Genomic DNA, 17,021 nt, shown 5'->3' with positions numbered 1-17,021 from the left:
ACTGACTAAGCCACCCAAGCGCCCCTCAAAATATATAAATAAACTTAAAAAAAAATAAAGAAATTTAAAACTAAGAGAGATAGGGGATCCCTCCCAAAAAGAAGTAGGGCCTATGATTCCATTCTAACTGAGGCACTGATATTAGTGATAGGGCAAGTGAATCAAAGGGTTAACAATAAACAACAAAACTATCTTTATACTTCAAGGACAAAAATGATCCTGTGTAACACCAGGTCATACTAGTTCTGACACTATAAATCCTACTCCTGATTCAAAATCATCCTCTTCCCCTCAACTTGTCAAGCCTACCCTTCAGGACATGCTTACTCAGACTAAGGATTTTTTTTAAAGGGTTTAAAAAATAGACATCTCCCAGGGAGCCTGGGTGGCTCAGTTGGTTAAGTGTCTGACTTCAGCCAGAGTAGGTCATGATCTCATGGTTCATGAGTTCAAGCCCTGTGTTGGGTTCTGCACTGACAGCTCAGAGCCTGGAGCCTGCTTCAGATTCTGTGTCTCCCTCTCTCTCTGCCCCTCCCTTGTTTGTGCTCTGTCTCTCTCTCTCTGTCTCAAAAATAAATAAACATCAAAAAAAAAAAAAAAAAAAAAAAGACACGTCCCTCCTTAAACAGACCTAAGCTTAGACTTTTTACTTCAATAAATACTTAACAGTACCTCCCCTTCTTCTTGAAGTATTTTTTTTTTTCCTAATGAAAGACTTTTAGTTCACAACTGCCTAAGCAAAGAAGCAGTTTGCTACAGAGAGTTGTACCATGATGAGGTCCAGGGGCCCAGCACAGACAGTGATAACTCCTTGCCCCCTTACCATAGATGCATCAATTTGAGCCAGGAGGCGGGGGTTGTTCTGTTCCACTGCTTCCAGGCATTGGAGCATGGCCGTGACGTGGGCGTTGCTTAGCAGGAAAGCAGTATCTGGGGAGAGAAGAGCTACTGCTGTGATGGAGCCCAACAGGGAGAACTTTAGCTTCCCTGTACAGCCTGGGAGGGGCTCAGGGAAGTAAGGAGACAAAGGGTAAAAATGACCTGAGGAGAATCATACCACTACAAAGAGAAGGAGAATCAGCGACAAAGTATAGTAACTACTACACTACTACAAATAGGCTAAGTAACATGCTGTATAATAGAGAGGGTACAACAAGAGGCTTCAAAGTCATAAAGTCCCAGATTTGAATCCTGGCTCTAGGTGACTTTGGCCAAGTCACCTAATCTCCTCGGGCTCTGCTTCTCTGATTGGAAAACAGAGGTATTAATACCCAGGTCTTGGGGCTTTTAGGAAGATCAGATGTATAAAAAGTATGTAACGGTGATTGGCACACAGGAAACTCTCCGTAAATGGGGGTTATTCTTATCGGTTTGTGTATATGGAGGTAGGGGAATACCTTAGCATAAAGTCTGATTGTGTTTTACGTAGGAGGTGAGAGAGAAGACTGGATGTGTGTCTCTGTTGAGAATCTCTATTGGCACCAAGTGAAAGTATGAGGCTCTGGGGTGAGAGTCAGTCTGTAAAGGAAGAGTAAAGTGGAAGAGATGAAGAAGTATATGCAACAATCCTGGCTAAGTGACCTCCACCTACCTGTGTAGAATTTTCTGATATATTGTCTATCCCCAAGCAGAGGTCGGAGCTGGGCTGAGAGACAGTGGCACTGCAAGCTATGCTGCAGCCACAACTTTGCAACAGCATGCTCACTCACACCTTCGGTGCTGCTCTGGCCATTCTCGTGCAAGCTGATGAACTGGAAGGCAAAGAGGCGTGAGTCAAAACATGCATCCTGGTAAAGACAGCAAGTCTGAGGCCTAATGACCTGAGAACCAAATTGAGAAAGGGAAGAGGAGGCAATCAGAGATATTTTTCCTCCAGCTAGTATTTAGAGGTTACTGAAGGAGGAGCGGGAATGAAGGGATTAGTGGTTCCACTGCTGATTGGGCCACTGCAGAGGGACTAAGCAGTTAAGACCTGATATGCAGCTCCAGGAGAGGACAAAGCTGCTACATCTGTCTCTTTATGTTCTAACTCCAAAGAGACATGATCCTGTGATACTCTGAGGAGGGATAAACTTGACCTCTTGGCTTCTTTCACAGAGTCCTCCATTTTAGGTGGCCTCTAGAAAATAATGCACAAAAACCTGGGGGAAAGGATCTGGGAAGACACCACCTAAGATTCTCCACCAAAGAGAAGCCATCTGAGTGTCTCTTTCTGGCTGTAGTCACAGCATTCTCTATTTGGAACCTCCTTCTACTTGACTATTTCTAAAAGCAAGGTCTGGGGTGCCTGGATGGCTCAGCCAGTTAAATGTCTGACTTTGGCTCAGGTCGTGATCTCACAGTTTGTGAGTTTGAGCCCCGCATCACACTCTGTGCTGACAGCTCAAAGCCTGGAGCCTGCTTCAGATCCTGTCTCCCTCTCTCTCTGCCCCTCCCCCGCTCATGCTCTCTCTTTTCTCTCTCAAAAATAAATACAAACATTAAAAAAATAATAATAATAAATAAACAAAAGCAAGGACTCATAGCCCAGGTTCAGTGCAAAACATGTATGGATGGCAATTTCAGGCAGCTTCCAAGAAGAAATGACTATGGCAATATATTTTAGAAAAGGAAGTTAGCTGGGGTGAGAGGGAGTGGTGGTAAGAAAAATAAAGTGAGAAGGACAAAGAAAATCCACATAAGAAAAACCACTGGGCTCTGGCCTTTTCTTCACAAAAAGGGCCAGTCTGACATCTTGTGATTTGGTTCCCTGATCATTTAAAAACAAATTACTTCTCCTGACATCATCTCAGTGATGAACCTGCAGTAGGTGGGATATACATGAAATAAGACTGCCAGCTATTAACAGATACTGAAGACGAGTAATGGATATTTCAGGGTTCATTACGCTTTTCTCATTAATTTTGTATGTATTTGAGATTTTCCATACTGAAGAGTTAAATAAATAGATATGTACATTTGGCAGTGACTGATCTGGAGCTAGCTGTGTAACTCTGGCCAAGTCACTAACCTCCATGAGCTGTTTCCCTACTTGGAAATGAAGGGTACTCTGTTGAGCTAAGAGGTCAGGAGAGTAAAGTCCTACAATGGTAGCTAAAGCTGTTGTTCAGGAACACGTTCAGCTCTATTTGACACTGGCCTCCAGAAATCTCCATTTCTTTCCAACTGATGGCTCCTCTTCTCCTCACATAGTTATCAGCATCTCAGTCCTGCTTCCCCAACTACTTCAGGGAATCTCTTGCCATTTTCCTAGGATTTTGAACAGCTTCATTCTCGTCCTAATATGCAGATCTTTTGAAGATAACAAAACTTTTTATCTCTTCCCCAGAGTACAGAAAAAGGCCTGGAGCAATGTATTTGTAAGGTTTATTATTTTTTTTTAAGTAAACAATCCTCCCCCGAGCCCTCCAGATTAGTCTTACAGGCATAGTTTCCTTTCCTCGGTTAATAGGAAACTTAACACACGCCATCTTTCTACCCTAGGAGACTCTCCAGACAGAGCATCAAACAACAGGGCCCTGCGGTTACTTTTCACTTCTTACCTTCTCCACGTGAAGGGCTGAGTGCGGACTGAGCCATCGGATGTCCTTCACAAATTGCCAGTAGTCAGTCTGGCGGCAACACACCTATGGGAACATACAAGGTGAAGAAATCTACCATTTTAGACCAATTCAGAGAGGGCGAGGGGGAGAGCATAAGCTTCCCTTACCTCAACAAAGGTTCTTAGCAACAATCAAAAGGATATATACTCATGTTCACCCTTTTTAAGGATAATTCTTAAAAACTGTTTTAACTGTTCTTTTGAACTGGGAATGCATGCATATGATAGAGAAGGTTATACAATGAAAATAATCTGATCTCTCCCTCGTCTCTCCACCACTGAAGCCCTCGAAGGTAAATCTTTTTTTTTTTTTTTTTTTGGAAAGAGCTGTTAATCACTTTTTATTCAGGAGAATCCATAAATCAAAATCTATGATCATATACATCTGTGGATACTACTAACACTTCGAAGGTAAATCTTAAAATTGGTGAAGAGTTATTCGTTAAAAGTCAGAGACAGATGTCTTTAGTTCCTACTGCAAAATCAGGTAAGGAAAGACCTGCTTTTCCCATGCTTCCAAGGTCAGGGAGTCAAAGAAATGAGCAATTCTAGATAAAATAGTCTCACACTGGAGGAGGTCTGAACACGATAGCAAAATGTTTACACTAAGAAAATCTAATTCTTATTTTTGGGGAATCCTTTCTGAGATGACTGGGCACAGGTTAAAACTGAAATCTAAATAATTTAGAGATACAGAACTAGTACAAGCATTAAGAGACAGACCAACCAATGGAACAAAATAAACAGCCTAGCAAGAGTCTTTAAATCAGATCTTAATATGTGACTCAAGAATCATCTCAGGGCGCCTGGGTGGCTCAGTCGGTTGAGCTTCCTTCTGACTTCGGCTCAGGTCATGATCTCATGGTCTGTGAGTTCGAGCCCCGCATCGGGCTCTGTGCTAACACCTCAGAGCCTGCAGCCTGCTTTGGATTCTGTGTCTCCCTCTCTTTCTGACCCTCCCCCATTCATGCTCTGTTTCTCTCTGTCTCAAAAATAAATAAACATTAAAAAAAAAAAAAAAGAATCATCTCAAATGTCAGTGGCTTTCTCACCTAGACTGGGAAGGTAAAAGCGAGAATTAGAAGTTTCAGGTGTCAGATGTACAGACTTTTTTGCCAACTAGAATCATGAAGACCTTTAATATTTTGGTAGCAGTGTGGCAGTGTTTCTGATCTCTGCTCTGTGGCTTAGTGGACACTGAGTGGCCAGGGTGGTCAATAGTGGAATATGAAATCCAGCACATTTCCTGGTTATGTCATATCTATGTGAATAGCATCTAAACTTGGTTTCCTTTTTTTAGGCAAAACTCTAGGCTAACTCAGAAGTAAAATTGGGGACAACACTACAGATCTCGTGGACATTACAGAGGAATACTATAAACAACTCTATGCTCAGTGGCATGATAACCTAGATGAAATGGATCAATTCCTTGAAAGACATGATCTGCCAAATCTCACCAAGAAGAACTAGATAATTTGAGTAGGCCTATATCTACTAAAAAAAATGGAATCACCAATTAATAATCTTCCAAAACCAGAAGCACCAGGCCTAGATGGGTTCACTGGTGAATTCTACTAAACATTTAATTATACCAATTCCTTATAATGCCTATAAGAAGATGGGAGCAGAAGAAAATACTTCCCCAAATCATTCTATAAGGCCAGAATTACCCTAATTTTCCAAAACCAGAAAAAAAAAAAATCACAAGAAAACTGTGGACCAATACCTCCCATGAACACAGTTGCAAAAGTCCTCAACAAAACATTAGCAAATCAAATCCAACACTGTATAGAAAGAATTATACACTATAACAAAGTAAGATTTATCCCAGGTATGCAAGGCTGGTTTAACATTCCAAAATCAAGACTGGAATCCATCACATCAACAGCCAAATAAGAAAAATCACATGATCACATCAATAGATGCAGAAAAAGCATTTGACAAAGTCCAACACTCATTCATAATAAAAACTCTCAGTAAACTAGGAATAGAAGGTAACTTCCTCAAATTGATAAAAGAATATCTACAAAAACCTACAGGTATCATCATACTTAATGGTGAGAAGCTCATAGCTTTCCCACTAAGATCAGAAACAAAGCAAGGATGTCCCCTCTCCCCACTACTTTTGACATCTTATTAAAGTCCTAGCTAGTGCACTAAGAAAAAAACAAAAAAGGAAATAAAAAGTATACATATTTGGAAGGAAGAAATAAAACTGTTTTTGTTCAAGATAACATGATCATCTAAGTAGAAAATTCTAAAGAATTAACCAAAAAAGTTCCTAGAACTAGTAGGTAATTATAGCAAGGTCACAGGATGCAAGGCTAATATCAAAAGTCAACCACTTTCCTATACATCAGCAATGAAAAGTGGAATTTGAAATTAAAAACATATTACCATTTACTCTAGCACTCTCCAAAATGAAATATGTACAAGATCTATAGAAGGAAAACCTCAAAACACTGATGAAAAACAGCAAAGAACTAAGTAAATACAGAGATAATCCATGTTAATGGATATTAAGACTCAATACTGTCAAATGTCAGTTCTTTCCAACTAGAGCTATAGATTCAATGCAATCCAATCAAAATTCCAGCAAGTCATTTTGTGGATACCAACAGACTGATTCTAAAGTTTATATGAAGGGGGCACCTGGGTGGCTCAGCTGGTTAAGCCTCCAACTCCGGATTTCAGCTCTGGCTGTGATCTCACGAACCATGAGATCAAGCCCCATTTGGGCTTTGCAACGACAATGAGGAGCCTGCTTGGGATTCTCTCTGTCTCCCTCTCTCTCTGCCTCTCCCCCACTTGTGCTCTCTCTTTTTCACTCTCAAAATAAACACATAAGCATTAAAAAATAATAATAATAAAGTTTATATGGAGAAGCAGAAGACCCAGAATAGCTAAAGCAGTTTTGAAAGACAAGAGCAAAGTTTTTCTTCAAAAATGACTGACACTATCTGACTTCAAGACTTACAATAAAGGCACAGTAATTAAGGTAGTGGAGTATTGGCAAAAAAAAAAAAAAAAAGACAAATAGATCAGTGAAACAGAATAGAGAGCTCAGAGACAGATGCACATAGATAGAATAAAGTAATCTTTGACGAGGGAGCAAAGGCAATACAATAGAGCAATGACAGTCTTTTCAACATGGTGCTAAAACACTGGACATTCACATGAAAAAAAAATGAATCTAGATACAGACCTCACACCTGTCACAAAACTTAAGTTAAAATGAATCATAGATATAAATGTAAAATGCAAAACTGTAAGTTTCCTAGAAGGTAACACAGGAGAAAACCTAGATGTCGCTGGGTATGGTGATGACTTTTTGATACAAAACCAAAAGTATGATCCATGAAACAAAGAACTGATAAGCTGGATTTCACTAAAATTAAAAACTTCTGCTCTATGACCAACAATGTCAAGAGAATGAGAAGAGAGACGACAAACTGGGAGAAAATATTTGCAATGACCCATCTGATAAAGAAATGTTATCCAAAATATATGAAGAATTCTTAAGACACAACAATAAGAAAACAATCTGGGGCAACTGGGTGGCTCAGTCAGTTAAGTGTTTGACTTCGGCCTAGGTCATGATCTCAGCGTTCCCAAGTTTGAGTTCTGCATTGGGCTCTGTGCTGACAGCTCAGAGCCTGGAGCCTGTTTCAGATTCTCTCTCTTTCTCCCCCCCTCCCCCACTTGCACTCTGTCTCTCTCAAAAATAAACATATAAGAAAGAAAAAAGAAAAAAATTAAACAATCTGATTTTAAAAATGGGCCAAAGGCTTTAACAGACACCTCACCAAAGAAGATATACAGAGGACAAATAAACACATGAAAAGACACACCACATTATATGTCATTAGGGAGATGTAAATTAAAACAACACTATACCACTATACACCTATATTAGAACAGCCCAAATCCAGAACAATGCCAACATTAAATGCTAGTGAGGATATGGAACAAAAGGAACTCTCATTTATTGCTGGTGACAATGCAAAATGGTACAGCTACTTTGGAAGATAGTTTGATAGTTTCTTACAAACCTAAACATACTCTTACCATATGATCCAGCAATCATACTACTTGGTATTTACCCAGAGGAGCTGAAAATTTATGCCCAAACAAAAACTTCAATAAAAACTTGATGTCAAATTACATAGAGGCAAGACAACTTTCAAAGTTAAAGAGAAAAAAACCCCTAAAAATGTAGAAAGTTTTATACTCATATTATAGGATCTTTAAATTGCTAGTCTAGCAGAAAGAAATTAAAACTGGAAGCCCTGTTTCATGTATTATGAGTGCAATTTATTCAGGAAAGATGATATGAAATTCCATCAGTGGATCCATGCTCCCAGAAAAGGTTTCGGTCCTATATCCAAGGACTGTTGAATAAATATAAATTTAGATGTTATAATATAACATAACATAACATAACATAACATAACATAACAAACATAACATAACATAAAATGTTTGAGTGACTCTTCAATTGCCCTCACTTAATCAATCATCTAATGATCCAGATCACATTGTATAAGAAGGCTTTTCCTGTCCTTATCCAAAAATTGATGTAGTGGTTAAGGGGTAAATAAAATGACAAAAGATGAGCACTGGGTGTTGTATGTAAGTGATGAACCACGGGAATCTACCCCAAAAACCAAGAGCACACTTTACACACTGTATGTTAGCCAATTTGACAATAAATTATATTTAAAAAATAATAATAATAAATAAAATGACAAATATTTGAATATTGGGGGGAAGATCAACAACCAACAAAACATACTGTACAAGTGAAGGACAATTCCTATCATAATGAAAAGCTACAATAATTAAAATTGAGTGGTGATGGTAGACAAATAGAACAAAAGACAATAATAAATAATCAGAAATAGATCTGTGTGCCAAGAGGATTAAGTATATTCAAAATAAATTACAGATGAAATGGTTTAAATGTAAAAAATTAAGCCATTAACAGAAGAAACCATCGAGAAACATTTTTAATAATGGTACAGTGGGAAGCCCTTTCAGAGCATCATACAGAGCCCAGAAGCCCTGAGAGAAATGATTAATCTGACTTACTAAAAATCAGATATTTCTGTATAGTAAAAAGCCACCATATGAAATGGCAAAAGACAAACTAGGAAAAAAATATTTGTAACTCACATTACAGACAAAGGATTAATTCCATTAATGAATAAGGAACTCCTACAAATCCATAGGAAAAGAATCTAAGGAAAATGGGGCGGGGAGGGAGGGAATAGGAAAGAGTTCACGGAACAATAATGGTTCTCATAAACATTTTTCTTAATAAGAGGAATATAACTTTTTACCTATCATACTGGTGATAGTTTACAGTTTAATAACACCCTATATTGGCATGGGTATGGAGAAATAAATACTCTTCTACATTGTTGGTGACATAACTTCCTGGAAAACAATTTAGCAATACCTATCAAAATTGAAATGTACATACCCTTTGGCCTAAAAATTCTACGTCTAGGAATATCCTACGGTAAAGGGCAAAATGACCTATACACAAGGTTATTTGCTGTAGCACTGTTACTAACTGCAAATGATTGGAAGTAATCTAAAAGTCCATTACCAGGGGACTGGTTAAATAAATTATGGTACATACACACAATAGAATATTATAAAATGACAGCTGTAAAAAAGAAAAAGCACTTTATATAATGACTTGGAATGAATTACAAGACCTATCAAGGAAAAACCAAGATGCAGAATAGTAATTATAGCATGATTTTATTTGTGTGAAAAATCAGGAGGTGTAGCAAAGAAAATTATTCATATTTTCTCTTATAAACATAAAAATTCTTTAGAAATAAACTGGTAAACAGAAGTTACCTAAAGGATTGAAAAGAAAGAAGATGTTTCACTGAATACAGTTTTATGCTTGTGTTTTTAAGCATATAAATGTATTGTTTATTTTAAAAATTAAATATTTTATTTTATTTTATTTTTTTTTAATTTTTTTTTTCAACGTTTTTTATTTATTTTTGGGACAGAGAGAGACAGAGCATGAACGGGGGAGGGGCAGAGAGAGAGGGAGACACAGAATCGGAAACAGGCTCCAGGCTCCGAGCCATCAGCCCAGAGCCTGACGCGGGGCTCGAACTCACGGACCGCGAGATCGTGACCTGGCTGAAGTCGGACGCTTAACCGACTGCGCCACCCAGGCGCCCCAAAAAATTAAATATTTTAAAGCAAGTTACAGAATGACATATATAGTACGATCTTAATATTTTAAAAAGCACACAAATGCATAGAAAAAAATAAGAAGATCTATCAAAATGTTAAAGAGTGATTGTTATTAGTTGGTATTGAGGGTGATGTTTACTTTCTCCAAATTCTTTTTTGGTATTTTCCAAATTTTCAACAAATTAAAAACATGTATTACTTATATATTCAGAAAAGAAAAATACACAGAAGTCTTTTCTGTTATTATTGTTATTTTTTAAGTTGGGCTGCCTATATTGCCAAGAAAAGGTTTCTTCTTGGTGGTGGAAAAGAGGGGGATCTTTTTACTTCTCCTATTCAGCTGAGGAATCTTAGAGACTGAGTGTCTCCACATTTCTAAGCAGTAGAAAAGAAATGATCAAATGTCTTGCCTTATGGAAAAACTAAAAGGTAGCCCAGATGCAGGCTGTCAGGGAAAATGAAATACCTCTAAGAATATGGTCATGATATCATAGCTTTCCAAAGGCCTTGAGTGATTTAAAAAAATAAAGTTCACATTCCATAACACATCCTTTAAAAGCACAGAATAGATATGACCAGCATGAATCACTGTATCCCTTCCCCCCTCTCCAAGGGCACAACACCCAGAATAGCTTCCTGATGACGCAGCAGCCAGAAGCCTTTGAAAGCCTTAATCTTTAGGGAGGAAATGAAAGGGAAAAATAAGTCCTTGACACAGACATTAATTGTTAGGTCTTCACAAGGCAGAACAAAGCAGCAGTGAAATTGGTATTGATCTTTTGGTTTTGAGTCTTTCCATTAGAGCCTATGGTTGAAAAGTGTGTGTATGACAGATTTGCCTGGTTTGCTTTCACTAATTAACACTACTGCTATTTTGCAGATGACCATATACTTTAATATTTTTCATTTCGATGACCATATGCTCTCACAGATATCACTTATTAATAACTGTAACAAGATATGTTATTATTGGTTTGCATTTACCAAGCATCCTTCATTTGGAATTCCATTGACTTTACTATTTCATGAAATCGTTTTCTAAGAAAAAAGACATTTTCTTTTTCTGGCACAGATGGTAAAACCGTCTTGTAATATGGTAAAGTGATTACTCTAGGTGACAATGTGAAATTAGTAATAGAACCAAGGAGAGAACCTTTTTGCTATCAAGATGCAAGTACTTAACCACTCACCAAGTGCCACTGATCTAGTATTATTTTGGTCATCAGCCTGGGAAACTTGTATTGAGTTTTTCTAAAACATGTGGCATGATTCCCAAGTTTCTGGCTTGAGAGACCTGAGTGGCTAGCAATGCCACAAATCAGTGTTAAAAATAGGAGAAAGGGCAATCTCATGAGGAAAATAAGTTTGTTTTGGGTCATGCTGTGCTTAGCCTACAGGACAAAGAGCCAGATGATAATGTGTAGCAGACACCTTGTCTTATGGATCTGGAGTTCAGGAGAGGTGTCTGAGCTAGGGGTCTTTAGTACAAAGGTGATAGTTAACACAATGCAAGTGGATGAAGCTGTTTCAGGTAAATGTACAGAGTAAAAAGAGATAAGGACATAGGACAGAATCCCATTAAAAACTAAAACCCAAAAAGAAGAGATTCCAGGGAAAGAAACTAAGAAGGAATGGTCACAAGGGTAGCAGAAGGACTCCATGACATTAGAAGATAATAATGCTATACAAGTCATGGTGTGATGATGGTCAACAAAAAAGAACATAAGACAGTGTTCAAAAGGGAAGAAATGTTCATGGATCTGGTAACATGAACATCATTTTACTTAAACTTCAGTAGCAAGATCACCAGTTGTACGGGCAAAAGCCAGATTGCAGTGGGTTATTTGTTTTATAAATTCCAGTCTTCATAACTATTTTTTATAGGACTACATGTAACTTGAAACTTAGGAAATAATTAATAAATGTTTCTTTAATTTTGTATGTGCCACAAACTGCACTAGGTAAATTTGTATGCTATTTCATTTAATCTTTCCATCAAACATTATGATATAAATAACATTATTCTCATTTTTATAGATGAGAAAAGCAAGCCTCAAAAAAATTATTACCTAACAGTTAAGATCAACTGTCAGCTTACGTTTTTTAAAGCTTTTCGTGTATATTATCTCATTTAATTCTCACAATAATTCAACGAGGTAGGTATCAGTGTTACCTCATTTTACAAGTGAGGAAACAGAGGCACAAAGAAATAACTTACCCAATACCACATAGTTCGGAAGCTGAGATTAAAATATGAACAGTATGACTCAAGAGTCTATAATTGTAACTACTATGTTATTTTTTCCCCAAGGACCTGAGAAATGAGTCTAGATTTCAATCCAGGTTCTATCTGATTCCAAAGACTTTTGTCAGGTTACCATACAATGTTGCCTCCAAATGTCTACAATGGTGTTTAAATAACAATAACCATTAAGAAACACTTTGAGAGAGCCTCACTTTCAGAACTTACTCTGAATAAAGAAAATCTAACCTAAGCCAACTTCTCCACTGAATTCTGAAAATGTCAAACAGGAACATTAGTTTGAAGATACCGTTCAGAGATAATACACATATATTTTTAGAAGGAAGGGTAGCATATTAAATCCTATCAACTATAAATACCTTAACACCAATTAGTTGGTTAGCTTTTTTTCGATGTGACTGCTTGAGAATAAATTCTGATTAGAAAAGAGAAAGACAAGCTTAGCTCTAGGGAAAGAGTTCCAGGGAAGAATACTAGACTCTGATATGGGATATGCAGGAGTTGTTTAGGGATACAACCCTATGCACATATTTGTGAGGTCTGATTTAAAAAAATTTTTTTTAATTTTATTTATATTTTTGAGAGAGACAGAAAGACAGCATGAGCTGGAGAGGAGCAGAAAGAGGGGAGCCACAGAATCTGAAGCAGGCTCCAGGCTCCGAGCTGTCAGCACAGAGTCCGATGCGGGGCTCATACCCACAAACCATGAGATCATGACCTGAGCCGAAGTCAGACACTTAACCAACTGAGCCACCAAGGCACCCCTGTGATGTCTGATTTTTTAAGTGGGAGGATACTAGAGCCAATGACTCACTTGACAATTTTATTCAGATCCAAACCTTATTTAAAACACTGCAAATGAAGTAAATGCAAAAGATAAAGCAAAAAACATTACATATTATTATATTCTACTCTTTATTAATACTCAAAGTTTATTAGTGTTTGAGGATATTACAGAAAAGAAACTCAACATCAATAAAATTTATATAAAAAAATTAAGCTATAACTAAAAATACCATTCATAAGAATCAACCAGTTATCTATAAATGATGCTCAGAGGATATTCTAAAAAAGACAATATTCTGTAATTGATGGGTCCTAGGGTGCTCCTAAGAGAAAAATCCTAGGGATTCATCATCATTGTCCTTATCCTCTTCCTTCTCATCATCATACCACAGTCCCACCTTCAAGGGCTCACAGACTAGTAGCCTTCATCTTCTCCCTGTCAACAACTTAATGCAACTGTTTCTTTTCAGCAAATGATGCAGCCAACCTGGCAAAAAAGAAGAGGTCTACACACCTGGTCGTGGATAAGCCCATGATAGAGGATGCTCTGCATGTCCCTACAAAGCCGCTCCAGGCCACCATACTTGGACCAGACGTTGGGGCTGTTGGCTGACACCAAACCCTCCACAGTAGTCTTCAAATTACCCAGCAACTGCCAGTGCTCCCTCCTGCAAGGGCATCAATTATACCAAAGGTTAGTTAACTCTGTTGTATCTGATCCTAAACATGTCAAAGAAAGTCTAAGCCAAGAGGCCTCCAGCCCAAATCCTAATATTTTTTCCTCTATTAATTTTTACTTGGGCCGAAGACCCAAATCAGAGAGGACTTAAGTTGTAAAGAACACTAAGATTAAAAAAACAAAAACAAAAACCCTCACTCTTAATGAGGCATGTTATGTTTTGTAAGGTGATCTTCATTTTTTATCTCATTCAATTCTCACATAAGTAGCCTATAACCCTCTGTTTCTAAGACTGAGACCCATCAAGATCCATTTCTGGAAATGACAGGACATAAGCAGTGTATAAAGAGATGAGGGGATGTGATCAAAACCAGAAATCTTTTTTAGAACAAAAAAGTCAAAAAAGACTTTTTATTCACTATATTTCCATGCACTAAGTACACATATGTATACACAAATATTATGATTAAGAATGTAAATTGTCCATGATTTCTGCCTCCCACCCCCCCCCCATAGTTTTTTAAGCTAAAATCAAGACAAAAAGGTTCTTTTTGCACTGAGCCACTTTGGGACATGCCCCCAAATCAGTCAACTTTTGTCTTATTCTTCTGGACCATCTGAAGTACTGAGGAGGAAAAGTTTGAAAATTGCTGCCCTAAATGGTCTTCAAGGTTCCTATGAAATCCCCAGCATTTTCTCAACAGTTTCCACCCCAATAAAAACTCAAAACCAACTTCAATTGAATGAAAAAAGTTGGATGCACTGAATCAAAGTGGATAAAGAAAACATGAAGAGATGAAATGCCAAACTCCTCCTCTTAGGCCCCCAAGTATCATACTGCACACTTTACCTTGCCCTTCCATTTCTTATTAGAATACTACTCTTTATACCTGTCAAGAACAGTCATGAGAATAATATTTTTTTTTCAGGGAATTTTCACCATAACTATTTCACATCGTTTAAATGCCTATAGGGGCAGAAGGGTCCTGAATTGGAATCCTTACTAATTCTATCAGTACTGAAAACTAACTTCTTATGTGCATTTTCTGAGTCATTTTTAAAAGTGGATGAGTAAAGACAAATAAAATATAATGAATGAAGCTAGATCCAGTATAAGAGTGTCATCTAAAAAGAGAAAGCTAGATGAATCTCAACTTGGTCTTCTGCTCTCAAGGCCTTAAGACCAAGAATTTATTCAAACTGGGAGACATCAGGCTTTCTTAACCTTACACCATTTAAACATTTGAGTCACCAAACTCATTTGTTCCATTTCTTTCTTCCCCAATTTTATTGAGGTATAATTGACATATAACATTATATTAGCTTGGAGTGTATAACATAATGATTTGATATATGTATAAACTACAAAATGATTACCACATTAAGCTTAGTTAATATTCATCACATCACATAGTTACAATTTTTTTTTCTTGAGAACATTTAGATCTACTCTCTTAGCAACTTTCAAATATACTATAAGTCTTAACTGTAGTCATCCATGCTGTCATTATATCCCCAGAATTTATTTATCTGATTACTGGAAGTATACCCATTTCCCTCATCCCCCATCTCTAGCAACCACCAATCAATCTGCTCTCTATTTCTAGGAGTTTGGCTTTTTTTAGAATCCACATATAAGTGAGATTATACAATATTTCTCTGTCTGACTTATTTCACTTAACATAATGCTCTCAAGGTCCATCCATGTTGTCATAAATGGCAGGATTTCCCTTTTTAGGGCTAATATTCCTGCGCGCGTGTGTGTGTGCGTGTGTGTGTGTGCGCGCGTGTGTGTATCACATTTTCTCTATCCGTTCATCTATCAGTGGATACTAAGGTTGTTTCCATGCCTTGGCTATTATAAATAATGCTGCAATGAACACGGGGGTACAGATATCTCTTCAGCATCCTGTTTTTGTTTCCTTTGGATATATACCCAGAAGAAAAACTGCCAGATCACATAGTATTTCTATTTTTAATTTTTGAGGAATCTCCATACTGTTTTCTACCGTGGCCACACCACTATATTCCCACCAACAGTCCACAAGGATTCCTTTTTCTCTACCTTCTCACTAATAACATTTGTTTTCTCATCTTTTTGATGACAGTCCTTCTAACAGCTGTGAGGTCCTATCTCACTGCAGTTTTAATTTGCATTTCACTGATAATTAGTGACAATGAGCACCTCTTCATGGGCCTGTTGGCCATTGTCCTGTTTTATTTCCATGCCAGTCCTGAGAGAGATCTCAAGATAACTAAGATGTACAGAGGACTTAAATGGTCATTAAAATGCCATACTGTGAGAAACTGCCATCACAGAGGCCAACTGACTGCCAACTTTTGCTTCAGTGACTCTTCATCTTCTATGCTTCCTTAGGGTTAATCTGGCCTGTTCAGACTGACACAGTTTTCACACTGCAACAGGTTACAATTAAATCTTGCAGGCCTGAGAGCAGTTTGCTTCCTCAAGTAATTTTACATATCTATGTTCTGATTTATTCTCCATCTTACAAGTATAACTGTCAAGGAAAATCATGATAAATTCTGAAAGCAGACACCAAGTACCCTATCACCCTGAGGCTTTGATTCCAAAATCATGAGCACTGAAATCCTAGAAACCTGAGCATTTAGATCTACTACCAACTTCTACTGAACAAAGCTAAAGACCTTTCCTTCCTCACAATGTAGCATCCCTAAGATACCAAAGCTACAGAAGAGTGTGGCTCTTATTCTAAATTATACCAAACCATTTATATTTGGTATAAGCTCATGCACAAGAAAAGTAAACCTTAAAAAAATTTTATTTACACAGCTAGCCTATTTATTGTCTTTACCTTTTTAGAATCCTTTACCCTAATAATGCAGTTATCACTTCCAGAGAATTGAAATGCTATATTCAAATAGAGCCCACACATAGTAGTTGCATTAATCTATTCATACCTGAATCTTATCTGCAAGTGAACAGATCATCATGAAAAATCAAATATGCCTCTGTATTCTTTAACCACATTTTCAGTAAGTAAGGTCAATCTTTCTTGGGTTAAACCTGTTCAGTAATAATTATTTGAATGATATCACCTTGAATTCAGATGTAACCTTTATCTGGGCAAAAGCAAGGCCTTTGATGTATATTAGATTCAAAGTAGCCCTTTGCAGAGCCACTTCTCCAAGTACACAGAGTGCTCTCCCTTAATCACCATAAATTAAAAGCAAGTCTTTCTAAGCATCTCACCCTGTGCCAAGGAAGCACCAGGCCTAAGTGGCAAGGGACAGTATAATCCATTGCTACCTGAATCCTTTTCATCAACAGTTAAGCCAACCTCAGGATAAAGTCCTACCTATTTTCCTTTGGGGTGATTTTGACTTGATTCCTCCTTGAAAGAGGAACAGAAATTGCTTAAGCAACTCAAATAAGGATATTCAAGGAAAAAGTTTTCCTAAATGCCAGCTCAGTCTTAAGCTTG

At 37.5% G+C, this 17,021-nt stretch overlaps 1 protein-coding gene across 8 annotated transcripts in view; it reads right to left on the bottom strand.

Moving 5' to 3' along the window:
• RUBCN (rubicon autophagy regulator) overlaps positions 1-17,021 on the bottom strand; it is a 58,435-nt gene that overhangs the window by 27,474 nt on the left and 13,940 nt on the right. For all 8 annotated transcript variants that reach the window (XM_049628344.1, XM_049628337.1, XM_049628339.1 and 5 more), the window contains exons 2-5: positions 13,393-13,546; positions 3,543-3,626; positions 1,592-1,751; positions 824-930 (exon numbers count right to left, since the gene is read on the bottom strand). In XM_049628344.1, the coding sequence (XP_049484301.1) occupies positions 824-930; positions 1,592-1,751; positions 3,543-3,626; positions 13,393-13,546 (505 nt within the window). The remainder of the gene's footprint in view (positions 1-823; positions 931-1,591; positions 1,752-3,542; positions 3,627-13,392; positions 13,547-17,021) is intronic.

The sequence above is a fragment of the Panthera uncia genome, chromosome C2 (assembly GCF_023721935.1).
Source record: "Panthera uncia isolate 11264 chromosome C2, Puncia_PCG_1.0, whole genome shotgun sequence".
Classification (NCBI taxonomy): domain Eukaryota; kingdom Metazoa; phylum Chordata; class Mammalia; order Carnivora; family Felidae; genus Panthera; species Panthera uncia.
The sequence above is the reverse complement of the archived record's forward strand: the minus strand, read 5'-3'. Positions and strand labels throughout refer to the sequence as shown.